We start from the raw sequence: 20,113 nt of genomic DNA on the forward strand, positions 1-20,113 counted from the left end.
AAAATTACAGTATGTTCCTGTTTATCAAATGATGTTTTCACTCTAATACTATGAGGCTATATTTAGAGTTGTCTTAAATCTACTAAAAGGAAAAATGAAGTGACCTGTTATCCTATCTTCCATCTCAGGAATTCCTGCTCATGTTGACACGCATTCTGCGTTTGAGGATGAGATCGTTTCTCTCAGTTTGGGGTCAGAGGTAAATATTCAAACATTTTTATTAGCTATCAACAAATGCCTTACCTTATACAATGCCCTTTTCATAGGATTTCTCACATTTCTTAATCCAAGTGAATTAAGATTTAAAAATGAAATGTAAAGGCACCATTAACAGTTTCATTTCTTACAGACTGTGAAATTATCACAGTCTCTTCTTTTAGGTGTCCAAAGTTTTATCTATCAGTTCATCAGATGCCAGGAAAAGTCCTGTAAGTTAATTTTTACATTTTACTTTTAGAAGTTAAATAAAATCCAGACTTCCATTTTGCAATAATTTAGTGTAGCAGCATTACCATCTAGTGGCTAAAGATAGTAGCTGCAGGCTATAGATAAAAGAAACAAAACTAAAATGTAAGTGTCTGGAATTGTGATAAACTTTTTCACATATAGTATATGATTCAGTCCCTTCAACAACTTTGAGTAGTAAAGGGTAATGTCCTTATCTTTACAAATGAATAATAAGAGGTTCATGTTTATTCATTGACTTGTTTTTAATAGTTGTACTTTTTTTTTTTTTTTTTTATAAATTTATTTATTTATTTATTTCTGGCTGTTTTGGGTCTTCGCTGCTGCGCACGGGCTTTCTCTAGCTGCAGTGGCGGGAGCTACTCTTCGTTGCAGTGCGCGGGCTTCTCATTGTGGTGGCTTCTCACTGCGGTGGCTTCTCATTGTGGAGCATGGGCTCTAGGCGCGCGGGCTTCAGTAGTTGTGGCACGCAGGCTCAGTAGTTGTGGCTTACGGGCTCTAGAGCACAGGCTCAGTAGTTGTGGCACACGGGCTTAGTTGCTCCGCGGCATGTGGGATCTTCCCCGACCAGGGCTTGAACCCGTGTCCCCTGCATTGGCAGGTGGATTCTCAACCACTGTGCCACCAGGGAAGCCCAATAGTTGTACTTTATTTGAACTGCTAAAGAAGCTATCAAAAGTCTGATTTAAAGCAGTCCTTGCAAACTGCAGATAGAATTTTAGATAGAAATCAACTTAAAAGCTTTTGTACAGCAAAGGAAACCATAAGCAAAACGAAAAGACAACCTCAGAATGGGAGGAAATATTTGCAAATGAAGCAACGGACAAAGGATTAATCTCCAAAATATACAAACAGTTCATGCAGCTCAATATAAAAAAAAAAAAACCCAATTAAAAAATGGGCAGAAGACCTAAATAGACATTTCACCAAAGAAGACATACAGATGGCCAAGAGGCACTTGAAAAGATGCTCAACATCTCTAATTATTAGAGAAATGCAAATCAAGACTACAATGAGGTATCACCTTATACTGGTTAGAATGGCCATCATCAAAAAATCTACAAGCAATAAATGCTGGAGAGGGTGTGGAGAAAAGGGAACCCTTTTGCACTGTTGGTGGGAATGTAAACTGATACAGCCACTGTGGAGAACAGTATGGAGGTTCCTTAAAAAACTAAAAATAGAACTATCATATGATGCAGCAATCCCACTACTGGGCATATACCCTGAGAAAACCGTAATTGAAATGGACACATGTACCCCATTGTTCATTGCAGCACTGTTTACAGTAGCTAGGACATGGAAACAACCAAAATGTCCAACGACATTTCGAGATGTGATACATATGTACAATGGAGTATTATTCAGCCATAAAAAGGAACGAAATTGGGTAATTTGCAGAGATGTGGATGGACCTAGAGTCTGTCATACAGAGTGAAGTAAGCCAGAAAGGGAAAAACAAATATCATATATTAACGTATATATGTAGAATCTAGGAAAACGGTACAGATGAACCTATTTGCAGGGCAGGAATAGAGATGTAGACATAGAGAACGGACATGTGTTCATGGGGGGGAGGGGAACGTGGGAAGAATTGGGAGATAAGGTTTGACATAAATACACTACCATGTGTAAAATAGATAGCTAGTGGGAACCTGCTGTATAGCTCGAGGAGCTCAGCTCGGTGTTCTGTGATGACCTAGATGGGTGGGATGGGGGTGGTGGGAGGGAGGTCCAAGAGGGAGGAGAGGACTCAGTGGTTAACAGTCTGCCTGCCAATGCAGGGGACATGAGTTCGAGCCCTGGTCTGGGAAGATCCCACATGCTGCGGAGCAGCTGGGCCCATGTGCCACAACTACTGAGGCTGTGTGCTGCAACTACTGAAACCTGTGCGCCTAGAGCCCATGCTCCGCAACAAGAGAAGCCACTGCAATGAGAAGCCCGTGTACTGCAACAAAGAATAGCCCCCGTTTGCTGCAACTAGAGAAAGCCCGCGCACAGCAACGAAGACCCAATGCAGCCAAAAATAAATAAATTTATTTTTAAAAAAGAGGCAGGAGATATAGATATACGTATGGCTGATTCACTTCATTGTACAGCAGAAACTAACACAACACTGCAAAGCAATTATACTCCAATTAAAAAAAAAAGAGAAATCAGAATTTCAGATCTATAAGAATCTTTAAAATATGAGGTTGTTTCAAAATCTGATCTTGTTCTGGATGCAAATACTGTTTACTAGTATTTTTTTGCATTTGCTTAGTTCTTATCACCAACTATAGTGCTTTGGCTTTTTAACTTTTGCTAAGCCTGTGTGATTATGTTGATAATGTGACTACAGAGCTAGTGTATTTGATAAGACAACCATCTTATCAACTACATGTGTGGATTCTTATTAAGTGCTTTCAAAAATAATGAGGACAGGAAAGGAAAAGAGCTCTTCTCTGACTGGTTTATTTTAATTTTACCTCTTATCCTGGCTTGTAGCTTTCGGGGACCAGTAAAGAACATCTTTGTTTTTTCCTTCTGTGTAACCAATTGAGAAATGAAATGAAAGATAAATGAATATCAGACTGTCAACTTAACTACTGAGAAAACATGGAAGATCATGGCTTTGGATCTGTAGCCAAGTGGACTTATTAATAATTCACCTATGAATTAGACATACTGTCCTTTACACTGGTACAACTGGAGACTTTTCCTATAGAGGCAGAGGCTGCCCCTATAACAGAGGACATGAGGAAGCATAAATTAGATTCTGCAAACCAGCGGGATTTGAGAAAGAGAGAGGAAAGGGCTCATCCAAGCAGGTTTGGCTCCAGGCTAACCAATCAGCTGAGGTGCCTTCTCTCCTGGGGAGTTGGAAGTGAAGGAATGGAGAAGAGCGAGGTTTGTTCTTATTACTTTCACTCCTATAGAGATTTTCTCCATTCCTAGGGAAATATAAAAATGGGGCCTAAGTGTTCCTCCAACACCCTAAAGGTTCATTATATAGTTGTTTTTTTCTGATGTGGACCAGTTTTAAAGTCTTTATTGAATTTGTGACAATATTGCTTTTGCTTTATGTTTTCGTTTTTTGGCCGCGAGGCATGTGAGATCTTAGCTCCCCCTGACCAGGGATCGAACCTGCACCCCCCGCACTGGAAGGTGAAGTCTTAACCACTGGACCACCAGGGAAGTCCCATTATATAGTTTTAATTTTTTTAACAGACCTTTATCGGGGTATAATTGCTTCACAGTACTGTGTTAGTTTCTGTTGTACAACAAAGTGAGTCAACCATATGCATACATATATCCCCATATCCCTTCCCTCTTGAGCCTTCCTTCCACCCTCCCTATCTCATGTCTCTGGGTCATTGCGAAGCACCTACCTGATCTCCCTGTGCTATGCTGCTGCTTCCCAGTAGCTATTTACATTTGGTAGTGTATACATGTCGACGCTACTCTCACTTCGCCCCAGCTTTCCCCTCCCCTCCCCCATGTCCTCAAGTCCATTCTCTATGTCTACGTATTTATTCCTGCCTTGCCACTAGGTTCATCAGTAACATTTTTTTTTCCTTTAGATTTCACATATATGTGTTATCATACGGTATTTGTTTTTCTGTTTCTGACTTGCTTCACCCTGTATGACAGACTCTAGGTCCATCCACCTCACTACAAATAACTCAGTTTTGTTTCTTTTTATGGCTGAGTAATATTCCATTGTATATATGTGCCACATGTTCTTTATCCATTCATCTGTCAATGGACAGTTAGGTTGGTTACATGTCTTGGCTATTGTAAATAGTGCTGCAGTGAACATTGTGGTGCATGTCTCTTTTTGCATTATGGTTTTCTCAGGGTATATGCTCAGTAGTGGGATTGCTGGGTCATATGGTAGTTCTATATTTAGTTTTTTAAGAAACTTCCATACTGTTCTCTATAGTGGCTGTATCAGTTTACATTCCCACCAACAGTGGAGGAGGCTTCACTTTTCACCACACCCTTTCCACCATTTATTGTTTCTAGATTTTTTGATAATGGCCATTGTGACTGGTGTGAGGTGATGCCTTATTGCAGTCTTGATTTGCATTTCTCTAATAATTAGTGATGTTGAGCATCTTTTCATGTGCCTCTTGGCCATCTGTATGTCTTCTTTGGTGAGATGTCTGTTTAGGTCTTTCACCCATTTTTTAATTGAATTGTTTGTTTTTTTGATATTGAGCTCCATGAACTGTTTGTATATTTTGGAGATTAATCCTTTGTCCATTGGTTCATTTGCAAATATTTCCTCCCATTCTGAGGGTTTTCTTTTCGTCTTGTTTATGGTTTCCTTTCCTGTGCAAAAGCTTTTAAGTTTCATTAGGTCCCATTTGTTTATTCTTGTTTTTATTTACATTTCTCTAGGAGGTGGGTCAAAAAAGATCTTGCTGTGATTTATGTCATAGAGTGTTCTACCTATATTTTCCTCTAAGAGTTTTATAGTGTCTGGTCTTATATTTAGGTCTTTAATCCATTTTGAGTTTATTTTTGTGTATGGTGTTGGGGAGTGTTCTAATTTCATTCTTTTACATGTAGCTGTCCAGTTTTCCCGGCACTTATTGAAGAGGCTATCTTTTCTGCACTGTATGTTCTTGCCTCCTTTATCATGAATTAGGTGACCATATGTGTGTGGGTTTATCTCTGGGCTGTCTATCCTTTACCATTGATCTATATTTCTGTTTTCGTGCCAGTACCATACTGTCTTGATTACTGTGGCTTTGTAGTATAGTTTGAAATCGGGAGCTTGATTCCTCCAACTCCATTTTTCTTTGTTGGGGTCTTTTGTGTCCATATGAATTGTAAAATTTTTTGTTCTAATTCTGTGAAGAATGCCCTTGGTAGTTTGATAGGGATTGCATTGAATCTGTAGACTGCTTTGGGTAGTATTGTCATTTTCACAATATTGATTCTTCCATTCCAAGAACATGGTGTATTTCTCCATCTGTTTATGTCATCTTTGATTTCTTTCATCATGTGTTATAGTTTTCTCAGTAAAAGTCTTTTGCCTCCTTAGGTAGGTTTATTCCTAGGTATTTTATTCTTTTTGTTGTGATGGTAAATGGGAGTGTTTCCTTAATTTATATTTTTGATTTTTTTGTTGTTAGTGTATAGGAATGCCAGAGATTTCTGTGCATTAATTTTGTATCCTGAAACCTTACCAATTTTGTTGATTAGTTCTAGTAGTTTTCTGGTTGCATCTTTAGGACTCTCTATGTATAGTATCATATCATCTGCAAACAGTGACAGTTTTGCTTCTTCTTTCCAATTTGTATTCCTTTTATTTCTTTTTCTTCTCTGATTGCCAGGGCTAGGACTTCCAAAACTATGTTGAATAAGAGTGGCGAGAGTGGACATCCTTGTCTTGTTGCTGATCTTAGTGGAAATACTTTCAGTTTTTCACCATTGCTTACGCTGTTTGCTGTGGATTGGTCATATATGGCCTTTATTATGTTGAGGTAGGTTCCCTCTATGCCCATTTTCTGGAGAATTTTTATCATAAATGGGTGTTGAATTTTGTCAAAAGCTTTTCTGCATCTATTGAGATGATCATACGGTTTTTATTCCTTAATTTGTTAATATGGTGTATCACATTGATTGATTTGTATATATTGAAGAATCCTTGCATCCATGGGATAAATCCTGCTTGATCATGGTGTATGATCCTTTTATTATGTTGTTGGATTCTGTTTGCTAGTATTTTGTTCAAGATTTCTGCATCTATGTTCATCAGTGATATTGATCTATAATTTTCTTTTTTTGTGATATCTTTTTCTGGTTTTGGTATCAGGGTGATGGTGGCTTCGTATAATGAATTTGGGAGTGTTCCTCTCTCTGCAATTTTTTGGAAGAGTTTGAGAAGGATGGGTGTTAGCTCTTATCTAAATGTTTGATGGAATTCGCATTTGAAGCCATCTGGTCTTGGACTTTTGTTTGTTGGAAAATTTTTAATTATGGTTTCAATATCATTACTTGTGATAGGTCTGTTTATATTTTCTAATTCTTCCTGGTTCAGTCTTGGAAAATTGTACCTTTCCAAGAATTTGTCCATTTCTTCGTGGTTGTCCATGTTATTGGCATATAGTTGTTTGTAGTAGTCTCTTATAATTCTTTGTATTTCTGTGGTGTCAAATGTGATTTCTCCTTTTTCATTTCTAATTTTATTGATTTGCGTCCTCTCCCTTTTTTTCTTGGTGAGTCTGGCTTTATCAATATTGTTTATCTTCTCAAAGAACCAGCTTTTAGTGTTATTGATCTTTGCTATTGTTTTCTTCATTTCTATTTCATTTATTTCTGCTCTGATCTTTATGATTTCTTTCCTTCTACTGCCTTTGGGTTTTCTTTGTTCTTCTTTCTCTAGTTGCTTTAGGTGTAGGGTGAGAGTGTTTATTTGAGATTTTTCTTGTTTCTTGAGGTGAGATTGAACTGCTATAAACTTCCCTCTTAGAACTGATTTTGCTGTGTCCCAAAGGTTTTGGGTTGTTGTGTTTTCATTGTCATTTGTTTCTATGTATTTTTTTATTTTTTCTTTGATTTCTTCAGTGATCTCTTGGTTATTTAGTAGTGCACTGTTTAGCCTCCATGTATTTATGTTTTTTACAGTTTTTTTCCTGTAATCGATTTCCAATCTCATAACGTTGTGGTCAGAAAAGATGCTGCATACGATTTCAATTTTCTTAAATTTTCAGAGGCTTGATTTGTGTCCCAAGATGGGATCTATCCTGGATAATGTTCCATGTGCACTTGAGAAGCAAGTGTATTCTGCCACTTTTGGGCGGAATGTTCTATAAATATCAATTAAATCTATCTGGTATATTGTGTCATTTAAAGCTTGTGTTTCCTTATTTATTTTATGTTTGGATGATCTGTCCATTGGTGTAAGTGGGGTGTTAAAGTCCCCCACTATTATTGTGTTACTGTCTATTTCCCCTTTCATGGTTGTTAGCATTTGCCTTATGTATTGAGGTGTTCCTATGTTGGGTGCATAAACAGTTACAATTGTTACATCTTCTTTTTTAGATTAATCTCTTGATCATTATGTAGTGTCCTTCCTTATCTCTTGTAACAGTCTTTATTTTATAGTCTATTTTATCTGATACGAGTATTGCTACTCCAGCTTTCTTTTGATTTCCATTTGCATGGAATATCTTTTTCCATCCCTTCACTTTCAGTCTTTATGTGTCCCTAGGTCTGAAGTGGGTCTCTTGTAGACAGCGTATATGGGTCTTGTTTTTTGTATCCATTCAGCCAGTCTGTGTCTTTTTTGGGGGGCCTTTCATCTATTTACATTCAAGGTTATTGACATGTAAGTTCCTATTACCATTTTCTTAATTGTTTTGGGCTTGTTTTTGTGGGTCCTTTTCTTCTCTTGTGTTTCCCCCCTAGAGAAGTTTCTATAGCATTTGTTGTAAAGCTGGTTTGGTGGTGCTGAATTCTCTTAGCTTTTGCTTTTCTGAAAAGCTTTTGACTTCTCCATCGAATCTGAATGAGATCCTTGCTGGGTAGAGTAATCTTGGTTGTAGGTTTTTCTCTTTCATCACTTTAAGTATATCCTGCCACTCCTTTCTGGCCTGCAGAGTTTATGCTGAAAAATCTGCTGATAACCTTATTGGGATTCCTTTGCATGTTATGTATTGTTTTTCCCTTGCTGCTTTTAATATTTTTTCTTTGAATTTAATTTTTCTTAGTTTGATTAATATGTGTCTTGGTGTGTTTCTCCTAGGGTTTATCCTGTATGGACTCTCTGTGCTTCCTGGACTTGGGTGACTATTTCCTTTCCCATGTTAGGGAAGTTTTCGACTATAATCTCTTCAAATATTTTCTCAGATCCTTTCTTTTTCTCTTCTTCTGGGAACCTGTAAGTTGAATGTTGGTGCATTTAGTGTTGTCCCAGAGGTCTCTGAGATTGTCTTCAATTCTTTTCATTCCTTTTTCTTTATTCTGCTCCTTGGCAGTTATTTCCACCATTTTGTCTTCCAGCTCACTTATTCGTTCTTCTACCTCAGTTATTCTGTTATTGATTCAGTCTAGTGTATTTTTCATTTCAGTTATTATGTTGTTCATCTCTGTTTTTTTGTCCTTTAATTCTTCTAGATCTTTGTTAAACATTCTTATATTTTCTCAATCCGTGTCTCCATTCTATTTCTGAGATTCTAGATCATGTTTACTATCATTACTCTGAATTCCTTTTCAGGTAGATTGCCTATTTCCTCTTCATTTATTTGGTCTTGTAGGTTTTTACCTTGCCCCTTCATCTGTGACATATTGTTTTGCTCTCTCATTTTTTTTTCCTTTTTTTAATGAGTGTGATTGTGTTCCTGTCTTCCCAGTTGTTTGGCCTGTGGCTTCTAACACTGCAGTTTGTAGGCTGTTGGGTAGAGCTGGGTCTTGGTGCTAAGGTGAGGACCTCCGGGAGACCTCACTCTGATGAATATTCCCTGGAGTCTGAGGTTCTCTGTTAGTCCAGTGGTTTGGACTCAGAGCTCCCACTGCAGGAGCTTTGGCCCGACCCCTGGCTCGTGAACCAAGATCCCGCAAGTTCTGTGGGATGGTAAAAAAAGGAAGAGAAAAGGTGGAAAAGGCCTTGGCTGTGGAGGGTGGGGCCGAAGCAGGGGTGATGTTTGGGCAGTGGGTGGGCCTATGTTTAGGACCAACAGGGCTGGGAAAGGCTGTGGTGGGGTGGGGGGTGGGGCTTAAGCTCAACAGAACAGAAGGGGCTCAGGAGTGCCCCTGCCCCTGGTCTCAGAGGGTGGGGGACCCCGCCCTGGGAGCCCAGCAGGCTTCCTGGGCTTGAGTGGGCGGGGCAAACGCCCTCCACTCCTCTCCTGCTCCTCCGGTCCTGGAGGTCCCTTTCCACCTGCCTCTGCTGATCTTCCTGGCCTCCCTCATATGCCGCCAGTGCCCGTGAAGCCTGGAGGGGGCTTTGGAGGGCGGGGGACTGGCCTGGGAGGTCAGCAGGCTCCCCGTGCCCAAGTGGAAGGGGCAAATGCCCTCTGCTCCTTTCCTGCTCCTCTGGTCCTGAGGGCTCCTTCTGCCTGCCTATCCTTCTCTCCCGGCTTCCCTCCTACTCCCCCAGGACAAACCCAGCCTGGAGGGGACCTCTGAGGGCGTAGGACCCGGCCTGAGAACCGGGCAGACTTCCCCAGCCAATGTGGTAGGGGAAATGCTGGGCCCACTCCCCCCTGATCCGAGCCCCTGAGGGTCCCTCCAGGCGTGGGAACCCCTCTCCCTTCTCAGCCACCCCTCAGCGGTGCCTGTCCTGTCCAAACTCCACTTCTCCCCGCCTCAGTTCCCCCACATCCTACCATCCTCCTTGGGTGTTAGGCTCCCCGAGCAGAGTCCGGCAGGCGCCCCAGTTATGGGGAGACATGAACTCTGCATCTTCCCACACCGCCATCTTGACTCTGCCCTCCTCTATAGTTTTTTTTTTTTTTTTTTTTTTTTTTTGCGGTATGCGGGCCTCCCACTGCTGTGGCCCCTCCCGCCGCGGAGCACAGGCTCCGGACGCGCAGGCCCAGCGGCCATGGCTCACGGGCCCAGCCGCTCCGCGGCACGTGGGATCCTCCCGGACCGGGGCACGAACCGGTGTCCCCTGCATCGGCAGGCGGACTCCCAACCACTGCGCCACCAGGGAAGCCCCCATCTATAGTTTTTAATTAAAACTTGTAAAGAGGGGAAAACTTAGCTCGAGTTGCACGGAAAATCTGCTGTAATTGTTATCTCCATTTGGTGTCTCTGGAAGCATATACTTTTTTTTTCCAGTTTTTTTTAAAAAATTGAAGTATAATTGACTTACAGTATTATATTAGTTTCAGGTGTACAGGATAGAAATTTGATACTTTTATACGTTGTAAGAGGATTACCACGATAAGCCTAGTTGCCATATGTTGTGATACAGAATATAGTCAATAATATTGTAATGCTGTACATTATATCCCCGTGACCAATTTATTTTGTAAGTTTGGGAGTTTGTACCTCCTAATCTCCCTAACCTATTTCACTCATCCTTCCATCGTCCTCCCCATTGGAACCACTAGTTCTCTGTATCTGAGTCTGCTTCTGTTTCGTTATTTTTTTTTAGATTCCACATATAAGTGAGATCATAACGTCTTACAGAAAAAAGCTGGTTTGGTGGAACGAACTTTTTTGGCCAACCCAAAGACAACCCAATGTTTGTCTTTCTTGTCTGACTTATTTCACTTAGCATAATACACTCTAGGTTCATCCCTGTTGTCGCAAATGGCAAAATTTCCTCCTTTTTTATAGCTGAATAATGTGTGTGTGTGTGTGTGTGTGTGTGTGTGTGTGTGTGTATCTCACATTTTCTTCATCCATTAATGGACATTTAGGTTGCTTCCATGTCTTGGCTGTTGTAAATAATGCACATGAGGGAGCACATATCTTTTCAAGTTAGTGTTTATTCCTTTGAATAAATACCCAGAAGTGGAATTGTTGGATCATATAGTAGTTCTATTTTTGATTTTTTGAGGAACTTTCATACTGTTTTCCTTAGTGACTGAACCAATTTACATTCCTACCAACAGCATGCAAGGTTGAATTTTTCCCATATCCATGCCAACACTTGTTATTTCTTTTTGATAATCGCCATTCTGACAGGTGTGAGGTGATAACCTCATTGTGTAGCAATCACCTATTCTATGCTAGGCCTGAGGTAGGTACTATAGTAAGTTTTTCCTTATGAGGAATAGCCAGGTCCTCAGGAATAGATATACATACTACTACTATTGTTCTTGTTGTGCTAGCTGTCTTATTTGGGTTATCTGTGTATATGAATCTGGTGATTTATTTTGCTTAAGGAGGAAAGCCCAGGACATAAATAAATGGAATTTAGGAAGCCTTCTCTCCAAAAATGTATGATACACCACCTATATTTTCAAATAAATTATTTATGATGAACTTATTCATTCATTTATTCACCCCAAAATATTTGTGGAATATAATCTACTAGACAGAATCTAACAAGTAAATGAGGATAAAATCCAAAAAATTTTTATTTAAGCTAAAATGTTTCATTACCTATGTAGCCTTATCATGTACAAAGGAAAACTTAATTTTACTGAGGTGGTTTGTGACTGATCTCGCTTTGAGAGTCCTTATTTGGATGGTGGTGGATTTCACTTCACAGTACCTGCAAACAAATGAAGCCACAGTGTGATAAATGAGAGCTGATAGCAAGTGGTCTCAGTGCAAACACATAAGCATGATCATATTATCTCATAGGTGTTTAAGCTATTGAATATTCAGTGATGGCTAAAGTGCCTCTAATTGGGCATCTGTTCATTTTCAAGCTTATTTTTCTGTTATGCAATGTATATTTTGCTCTCTTTTATGGCATTTGGCAATGTGCTTAGACCATTAAACTAAAAGATGCCTTTTCTTTTAATTTTACATTCCTCTTGAGCTCAGCCATATAAAACCATTGAAAAATCATCTGTATTTGGGGGTGAAGAGGAAGAGAGGGCAGAATCTATTATTCAGCTGTTGAGACCTAGTTTTGTAAGGTAGAGTTGTGTTTGAAAGGTGGAATTTGCTGACGTTGTGCTCTAGAGTAGATTTGTTTGTGGTGTTTTCTTTTAAACTTTTAATCGGATCTAATTTTCCTTGTTTCACATAGGCAATACTGTAGACAAGTTCCCAGGTATGTTCCCTAAATGTATTCATGGTATCTGATCAACTAGGAAAGTTTTCACGCTAGAAACATGAAATGATGCTCAGCTTCTTACACCCTCTCTCAGAAGCAGTGAGAAATAAGTTTCTTGGGCCCCAATGGTATTTAGCTGCTGCATCTACTACTTGCAGATCACTGTTATATGCCGTAAGGTACCATCTCAACTTCATGTATGAGATCTTTTTCCCCCTCTTGATAAGACTATTAAGGCCTGTACTTTAGGAAATTGCTTCTGACTGTAGGACAAGGGAGCAGAGCTCGTTTTCTTTTTTTAGTCATTTTTACATGGGAGGTCCTATGTCCTGTGTATTGATTCCAGAGTGTGTTGTTACTGCCATTGTCTCCTTCCTTTGAGTTTCACAAGACTTGGTAATCTTGAGATTCCAGTTTTCAAAGAATTTAGCAAATGAATTCATGGCTCCTAGTGTTGGGAAACTGGTTTGTTGTGGTCCTTGATTTTAACTTTTCTTAAAGGATGGAAACTAAGCAGACTTATGTAGTACAGGTAGGAGATTTAAAGGTCACTGACAGCAGCTGTTGGTCTCCAACATATCCTAGGCAAAATTCCTATTAATTCCTCTGCTTTGGAAAAATATGGTATACCACAGGCTTCTCTTTCAGCTACTTTTCAGCTTAGGAAAGTATACTTCTGGGAGTGTCATCTTTTGTAGAAGGACAAAAAGTTATATTTGTTTTACTAAAAATGTTCAGGGTTGCTCTTCTCCCTCACAATGGACTAATTATCTCATGATATGGTGGGATTCTGTATTTATAAATCCAGGGAACGTATGTTAACAGACATTTTTGATATTGTTGTATTTCTTCCTTTGTAAGTAGTTTGTAGCTTCAGTCTTGTATCCTTGCTGTTGTGTCTATCTCCCTTTTTCCTCTTCTCCTTTCTCACGTGTCCAAACATAGCAGACATGGCCATGATGAGGTATGTGGAATCACTTGTTTGCTGTTTAAAATAAAAAGCAAACTTACTTCATTTTGTTACTGAACCAAACTTGGGTCTGCTTGCCTGCATGCAGTAAAGCCAATCTACTGACACTGGATTGTGGTGAGGGAAAGGGCAGCATTTATTGTAAAGGTGCCAATACAAGGAGGATGGGTGGCTCATGCTCTAAAACCCTAAAGTCTCCGAAGGGTTTCAAAAAAGCTTTTTTAAAGGCAAGGTGAGGGAGGGGTGTCCCAGGATATGTGATCAGCTTTTGCACAGTTCTCTGATTGATTGATGGTGATCAATCCTTAGGTGCCAGATGGTTTGGAGGCTACGTGCTCATAATCATTAAGTAATTTCTTCCTTTGGTGGTGGTTTTAGCATGTAAAAAACTCAGGAAATATGCGTCAGATACTATTATCTTGGTACTTCAGAGAGGAGCTAAGGCAGATGATATGGGGGAGGGGTCTGTCCCAGGAAGACCCTATAGGGTCCTGCTCAGTTACAGGTGGGTCCAGTTAGGACAACTTAGATTTGGCAGGCTATGGGAAACAGGTGGACTTCTTTCTAGTCTGCTAAATTCTCAGGTATGAAATATTTTCTCCAGCTAAATATAGTCACTTCTGTCCTCTCAGCTTTCATCATTCTGTATAAATCACACATTATTCTTTACCTCTTATTGTCTCTTGTTGATATACCCTCAAGGGTTTCAAAAGGTTAAAGGTCTCAGCCTATTTTTAACCAATAAGGATCAGGATTAAGTTTGTCTTCTTTCTCAGAAGTGTTCCCAGTAGCAATATATTTTTTCATTTTCCTGTTTAGCCAACATGGAGGAGATCTGTTTCATGTACTTTCTGTTATGCATCTTATCTTTTTTTTCTTTTCTTTTTTTTTTTTTGGCTGTGCTATGCGGCATGTAGGATCTTAGTTCCCCGACCAGGGATTGAACCTGTGCCCCCTGCATTGGGAGCCCGGAGTCTTAACCACTGGACCGCCAGGGAAGTCCCTGCATCTTATCTTTATTTGAGTAAATACTTGAGTGATAGCTGTGTCTGGGTTTTTTTTTCTGTTGTATTTTGGTTGTGTTAAAGGTTTTATAAGATCAGAATGTCTAGGATTTTTTGTTTGTTTGCTTTGAACTGAACATTACCCTCAGTCATGCCCCATTGTTGCAGGAGAAGGGGGTGTGAGAGAATGGTCATGTCCCAGGTCTTGGGTGAGTTCCTGGGATGAGCTACCAAGTGAGGATTCTTGGCTTCACGTAGGAAAGAATTCTAGGGCGAGCCATAGTAAATGAAAGTTTGTTTAGAGAGAGACACATTCCATAGACAGAATGTAGTCAGTCTCAGAAGGTGAGACCGGGGTCCCAGGCTGTGGGGGTGGTTAGTTTTTAATGGGCTGGGTAATTACATATGCTAACAAGTGGGAGGAATATTCTAACTGTTTTGGAGAAGGGATGGAGATTTCCAGGAACTGGGCCACAGCCCACTTTTTGGCCTTTTGTGGTCAGCCTGGGAACCATCATTGTGCCTATGGGTGTGTCATTTAGCATGCTAATGTGTTACAATAAGCTAATGCATTATAATAAGGCTCAAGGTCTACTGGAAGTCAAATCTTCTGCCATCTTGGGCCTAATTAGGCGGATTAGTTTTTATTGTATCCTCAATGGCTGTGTCATTCTTTTAATGATTTTGCCCTGCCCCCTTCTCTCCTGTCTTACCATGAGCTTGCTGGAAACTTGATCTTTATTGACTCTGCCATCTCAGAAAATAAAGAATATAGGTAAAGCCAAAAAGAATAATTGGAAAATGCTCCTGTGGAACAAAGCTGTCACAGGGCAGAATGATTCAGCAGTTGCTGGCAAGCATTATTTATTGTGAATCCTTAGTGAATTTTTGAAAAAAAAATTTTTTTTTTTTGCCTTTAACAAGCATTACATAGTTTTAAATTTTATTTATTTATTTATTTTTGGCTGTGTTGCTGCGCATAGGCTTTCTCTAGTTGCAGTGAGTGAGGACTACTCTTCATTGCAGTGCATGGGCTTCTCATTTTGGTGGCTTCTCTTGTTGCAGAGCATGGGCTCTAGGCATGTGGGCTTCAGTAGTTGTGGCACGTGGGCTCAGTAGTTGTGGCTCACGGGCTCTAGAGCGCAGGCTCAGTAGTTGTAGTGCATAGGCTTAGCTGCTTCACGGCATGTGGGATCTTCCCGGACCGGGGATCGAACCCATGGCCCCTGCATTGGCAGGCAGATTCTTAACCATTGCACCACCAGGGAAGTCCCACAAGCATTATATTTCAGATACAGATACTGTGATGATATTGATAATACTTTATTTTTATGATGGAATATTTTAAGGAAAATTTGATTTTCATAGAAAATGTACATTTAATTTTATAAATAAGAGTCATTTCCTTAAATTCACAAAAACTCCCCAGAGAGGGGAGAGGGTCTGGAAATGGAGTTAATAATTAATCATGCCTACATGAGGAAGCCTCCATAAAAATCCCAGTGGTATAGAGAGATTCCAGGTTGATGAACACGTGGAGGTGCTGGGAGAGTGGTGTGCCCAGAGAGGGCATGGATGTTCTGTACTCCTTACCTTGTCCTATACATCTCTTGCATCTGATGTTCATCTGTATGCTTTATCATATCCTTTTATAATAAACTGATAAACAGTAAGTAAACTGTCTTCCTGAGTTCTGTGAGCTTCTCTAGTAAATCAATAATAATCATCAATTATAATAATTAATAAGTATTCTGTACATTTTCTAACATAATTCCCATAACATTTGTATTATTTGGTAGTGTATTTTTCTTCCTTGAAACTTGGCTTTTATATTTCAGCACAAATGTTTCCACATTAATTAGTGTCATGTTTGTATTTGTCTTGTCAGTTCTAATCATTTGTTTAAACTGAGATTTCCCTATTTTAAAATCATTACTCTGTTGATAGGAGCGGATGTGTTTGAATTTCACAAATATATATGTATTTTGTATTTTTAAAACGTGGAATATTAATTGGCCAGAAACTGTAATCTCTAGGTGGGCAGAGAATATGTCTCTTATTCACCATTGGAGTCTTTGATGCCTCACACAGTGATTAATAAGTATTTGTCTAATGAATGAGTTATAGTCTAGTCTCTCAGAATATTTTCCCATCAAGAGTTTTCACCCAGACAGTTTTCATTCCTTTAAGCCACAACTGATCATCTCTAATAATGTAATTAATAAATACGCTATTATTTTTTCTTACGTGTGAACCTTAGTGTCTATTCAGAAAATTGAAGCCTATATATAATGGCTTACAAATGGGCCACAGTGGGGTTTTCTCCCCTTTTCCTAACATTTTATTATGAAAATTTTCACACCGAAAAGTTAGTATTATACAGTAAATCCCTATATACTCACCACCTGATGCTACAGTTAACATTTTAATATACTTGCTTTATTAAATATCTGTTCATCTAACCACCCTCTGTCTCTGTCAGTCCATCTTCTTTTATTTATACGCTTCAGGGAAGTTTCATTTCACACCCAAAACTTCAGAATTTATCTACAGTGTTTATAAAATAGTATGCTTTTGGAGTATGACTATTTGAAATTATATGTCATCATTTGGAACAGATAATTGTTTGGAAAATTAAATTCTATCATCTTACTTTATTTTCCGTACTTAGATTGGAATGGCAGATGAGAAAGGGAAAAAACCAACTTAGATCTGTATAATTTTGTATAGTTTACAAAGAATTTTCATGTGTATTATCTAATTTGATCCAATATTATTATTAATAATAGTAGGTAACAGTTACTGAATGCTTTCTTTGGTGCCAGGTACTGTGGCAAGTTTACCTTTAATGAAGGTACTATGCTAAATTATATTATCCCACTGATATTTGGTTGTCATATTTATTTTTCAGATGGATTGATTTGTTCATTTAAATATTTTTTAGCCCTGTCACACGCCTTTTTAAAATTCACATTTGTTAGCTGCTGCTATGTTTAGACTGAAGTCATCAGTGTTTGGGTTCCTGAGCACAAAAACATTTTCTTGGCTGTTGTACCTTTATATGTTGCTATTTATAATATTTGATCGTAATTTAGGAAGAATTGCTGAAAATCTTCCTGTGTTCTTTGTTTATCTCTTGTAAATCAGTCTCTAAAATCCAAAATGTTGCATGACTTTAAAGACAAATGGATTATATGAGAATCTGCATCTAATAGCTACTTCCCCTTATATTATGAATTATTAATATTTCTATGAATAATAATAGTGTTTTTTGTATTTATGATGTGCCAGATACTGTAATTTATATCCACTTAACAATCCTGTAAGAGTTGAGGAAACTGGACACAGAAGGGTTAAATGACTTGTCCTGAATTCATATGGCCAGTAAATGAAAAATCCAGGGTATGAATGTTTCAGCTCCTAAGTCCTTGTGTTTGACCACTACCCTAGTGTTTTGCATAGTATATGTGTGTTCCTCAGACCATCCACATCATAATTTCCTTAGGTGACTGTTAGAGGTGCAGATTCCTGAGCCTCATGATACATCTACTGAGTCTCTCTGTGGATTAAATATGTTTTTTAGTCATTCAGTTGATTCTTATGTACACTAAAGTTTGAGAACCTCTGTGCTATGCCATCCTATAAGCATTACCATGTTTTAATCTCTATTAGCCTAGAAAGATAGCCAGAATCATTCTTATTCTTGGAGTACATGACATTTTGGATTGATCTTTATGCTTTTGTCTTTACTTCAAGATTGTCATGGATTTTAAGCACCCAGATGGTGTCACAGTGCCTGTTATGCTGCCTTGTAGGAGTTTGCTGGTGATGACAGGAGAATCTAGATACCTTTGGACCCATGGGTATGTACTGAAATGACCTTGATGACAGGATACCTTTTGCTTTGTGGGAGTTCTCATTCTTTTCTTCCTGAGCCACCAGAACCATGCTCCAGGCTTGCACATTGAGGCTTCTGGGTTTAAAACCCCAGGGACATCTATGGCTTTTTTTAAACTTTTTATTTTGAAAAAAATTCAAATTTAAAGAAAAGTTGTAAGCATAATATGGTTAATTCCCTTCACCTTTCACATAGATTTACAAATTGTGAATATTTTGCTATGCATTTTCTCTCTCACATGTTATCATTATTATTATTTTTGCTGAATCATTTGAGAGTAAGTTGCAGCCATCATGACTTTACCCTTACATGCTTCATTGCATATTTTTATTTTTTAATTTTTTTAATTTATAAATTTTTTTAATTTATTTTTTTTTGGAAGGTGTTGGGGGTAGGAGTTTATTAATTTTATTTATTTATTTTTGCTGTGTTGGGTCTTCGTTTCTGTGCGAGGGCTTTCTCTGGTTGTGGCAGGCAGGGGCCACTCTTCATCGTGGTGCACGGGCCTCTCACTATCATGGCCTCTCTTGTTGCGGAGCACAGGCTCAGTAGTTGTGGCTCACAGGCCTAGTTGCTCCGTGGCATGTGGGATCTTCCCAGACCAGGGCTCGAACCCGTGTCCCCTGCATTAGCAGGCAGATTCTCAACCACTGCGCCACCAGGGAAGCCCATTCATTGCATATTTTTAAAGAGCAAGGACATTGTCTGTATCAGGGGTTGGCAAACAATGGCTCGTGAGTCAAATTCAGCCCTTATTTTTACAAAGCTCTTGAACTAAAACTGGTTTTACATTTTTAAGTGGTTGTAAAGAACAAAACCAAAAAAGAATATGTGGTAGAGACTGTATGTGGCTCTCTGTGCCTGTAATATTTACTATATGGCCCTGTTATAGAAAAAGTTTGCCAGTCCCTGTTTTATGAAACTGCAGTGTAAGCCTCAAATTCAGGAAATTCAACATTGTAAAATACTCTTATCATACTCTTATACAATCCATCATGAAATTGTGCTAGTTGTACTTTATAGCATTGTCAAAGAAAAACCAGACCCTGACAGTAGTTAAAGCAGCAAATCCAGATTTTACTCAGGAACTATTGCAACAGGGGAAAAGAGACCTCAGTATAGGAGTGGGCTCAATTTCAATACAAAAAGGAGAAATGGAGTTTTATAGGCAAGGAGCCTGGGATTGGGAATGGGGCAGTGTGGGTGGATAGAAAACTACTAAGAGGAAACATCAGTGGCAAGGGGGAATTCTGGCTAAACCAACCATAAGATTCTTGCTGAAGGCAGGCCAGGACGATCAGACATCACCTGGGGGAAAGATGCGGGTAAGGAATTTGGTCAGATACCAAGGATGATCAGATATCGAGGGTGGGGGATTCGGGCTAAACTGACTTAGCAGGATTCTTGCTAAAATGGGGCTAGATCTAGAACATACCCAAGGATAGGGCCTATTTGGGCTCAGAGGAACCTGAGTAAAGTTTGGTCACGGAGAGAATCTGTCAGTACCTCTTGGTAAGTTTTCCCTCTGATCTAGGATTTGGCCTATTAACCTGCATTACACTTAGTTGTCAATTCTCTTTAGTCTTCTTTAATTTGAAACAATTCCTCAACTTTTCTTTGTCTTTCATGACATTCATGCTTTTAAGAAGGCCAGTTGTTTTACAGAATGACCCTCAATTTGAGTTTGTTCGATTGAATCTAATCTGAAGGAAATGGGTTATTCACTTTTGGCAGGAATGAATCCTTAGCCTTTTGAGGTGGAAGCATCACACTGCTAAAATTTACATATATTGTCACTTAAAATACTTCTGAGCTCTGTACTTATTAATACTGCCCTGGTTGGAGATTTTAGCTGATGCATTTTTATAAAAATTCAAGGAAGTGAACATGTAAATGAATTTGTAACCTGTCTTAAATGAACCATAAAAACAGATGGCCTGATTTTGTGCACTAAGGATTAAATTTGCCTGATTTCTTTTTCACAGCCATTTAAAATATTTTTAACTTTCAGTAATTGAAAATGGTGATGCGATCTAGTGGTGTTTAAAGTATTCCTGTAATTTTGAGAATATTCACATTTTCTTTTGTTTTAGGTT

General features: G+C 39.0%; 1 protein-coding gene across 1 annotated transcript in view; it reads left to right on the forward strand.

Moving 5' to 3' along the window:
- The window catches only part of ALKBH8 (alkB homolog 8, tRNA methyltransferase), a 65,993-nt gene that overhangs the window by 11,536 nt on the left and 34,344 nt on the right, over positions 1–20,113 (forward strand). Inside the window, exons 6-7 of the mRNA XM_065882843.1 lie at positions 129–199; positions 17,876–17,982. Of these exons, the coding sequence (XP_065738915.1) occupies positions 129–199; positions 17,876–17,982 (178 nt within the window). The remainder of the gene's footprint in view (positions 1–128; positions 200–17,875; positions 17,983–20,113) is intronic.

The sequence above is a fragment of the Phocoena phocoena genome, chromosome 8 (assembly GCF_963924675.1).
Source record: "Phocoena phocoena chromosome 8, mPhoPho1.1, whole genome shotgun sequence".
Lineage (NCBI taxonomy): Eukaryota > Metazoa > Chordata > Mammalia > Artiodactyla > Phocoenidae > Phocoena > Phocoena phocoena.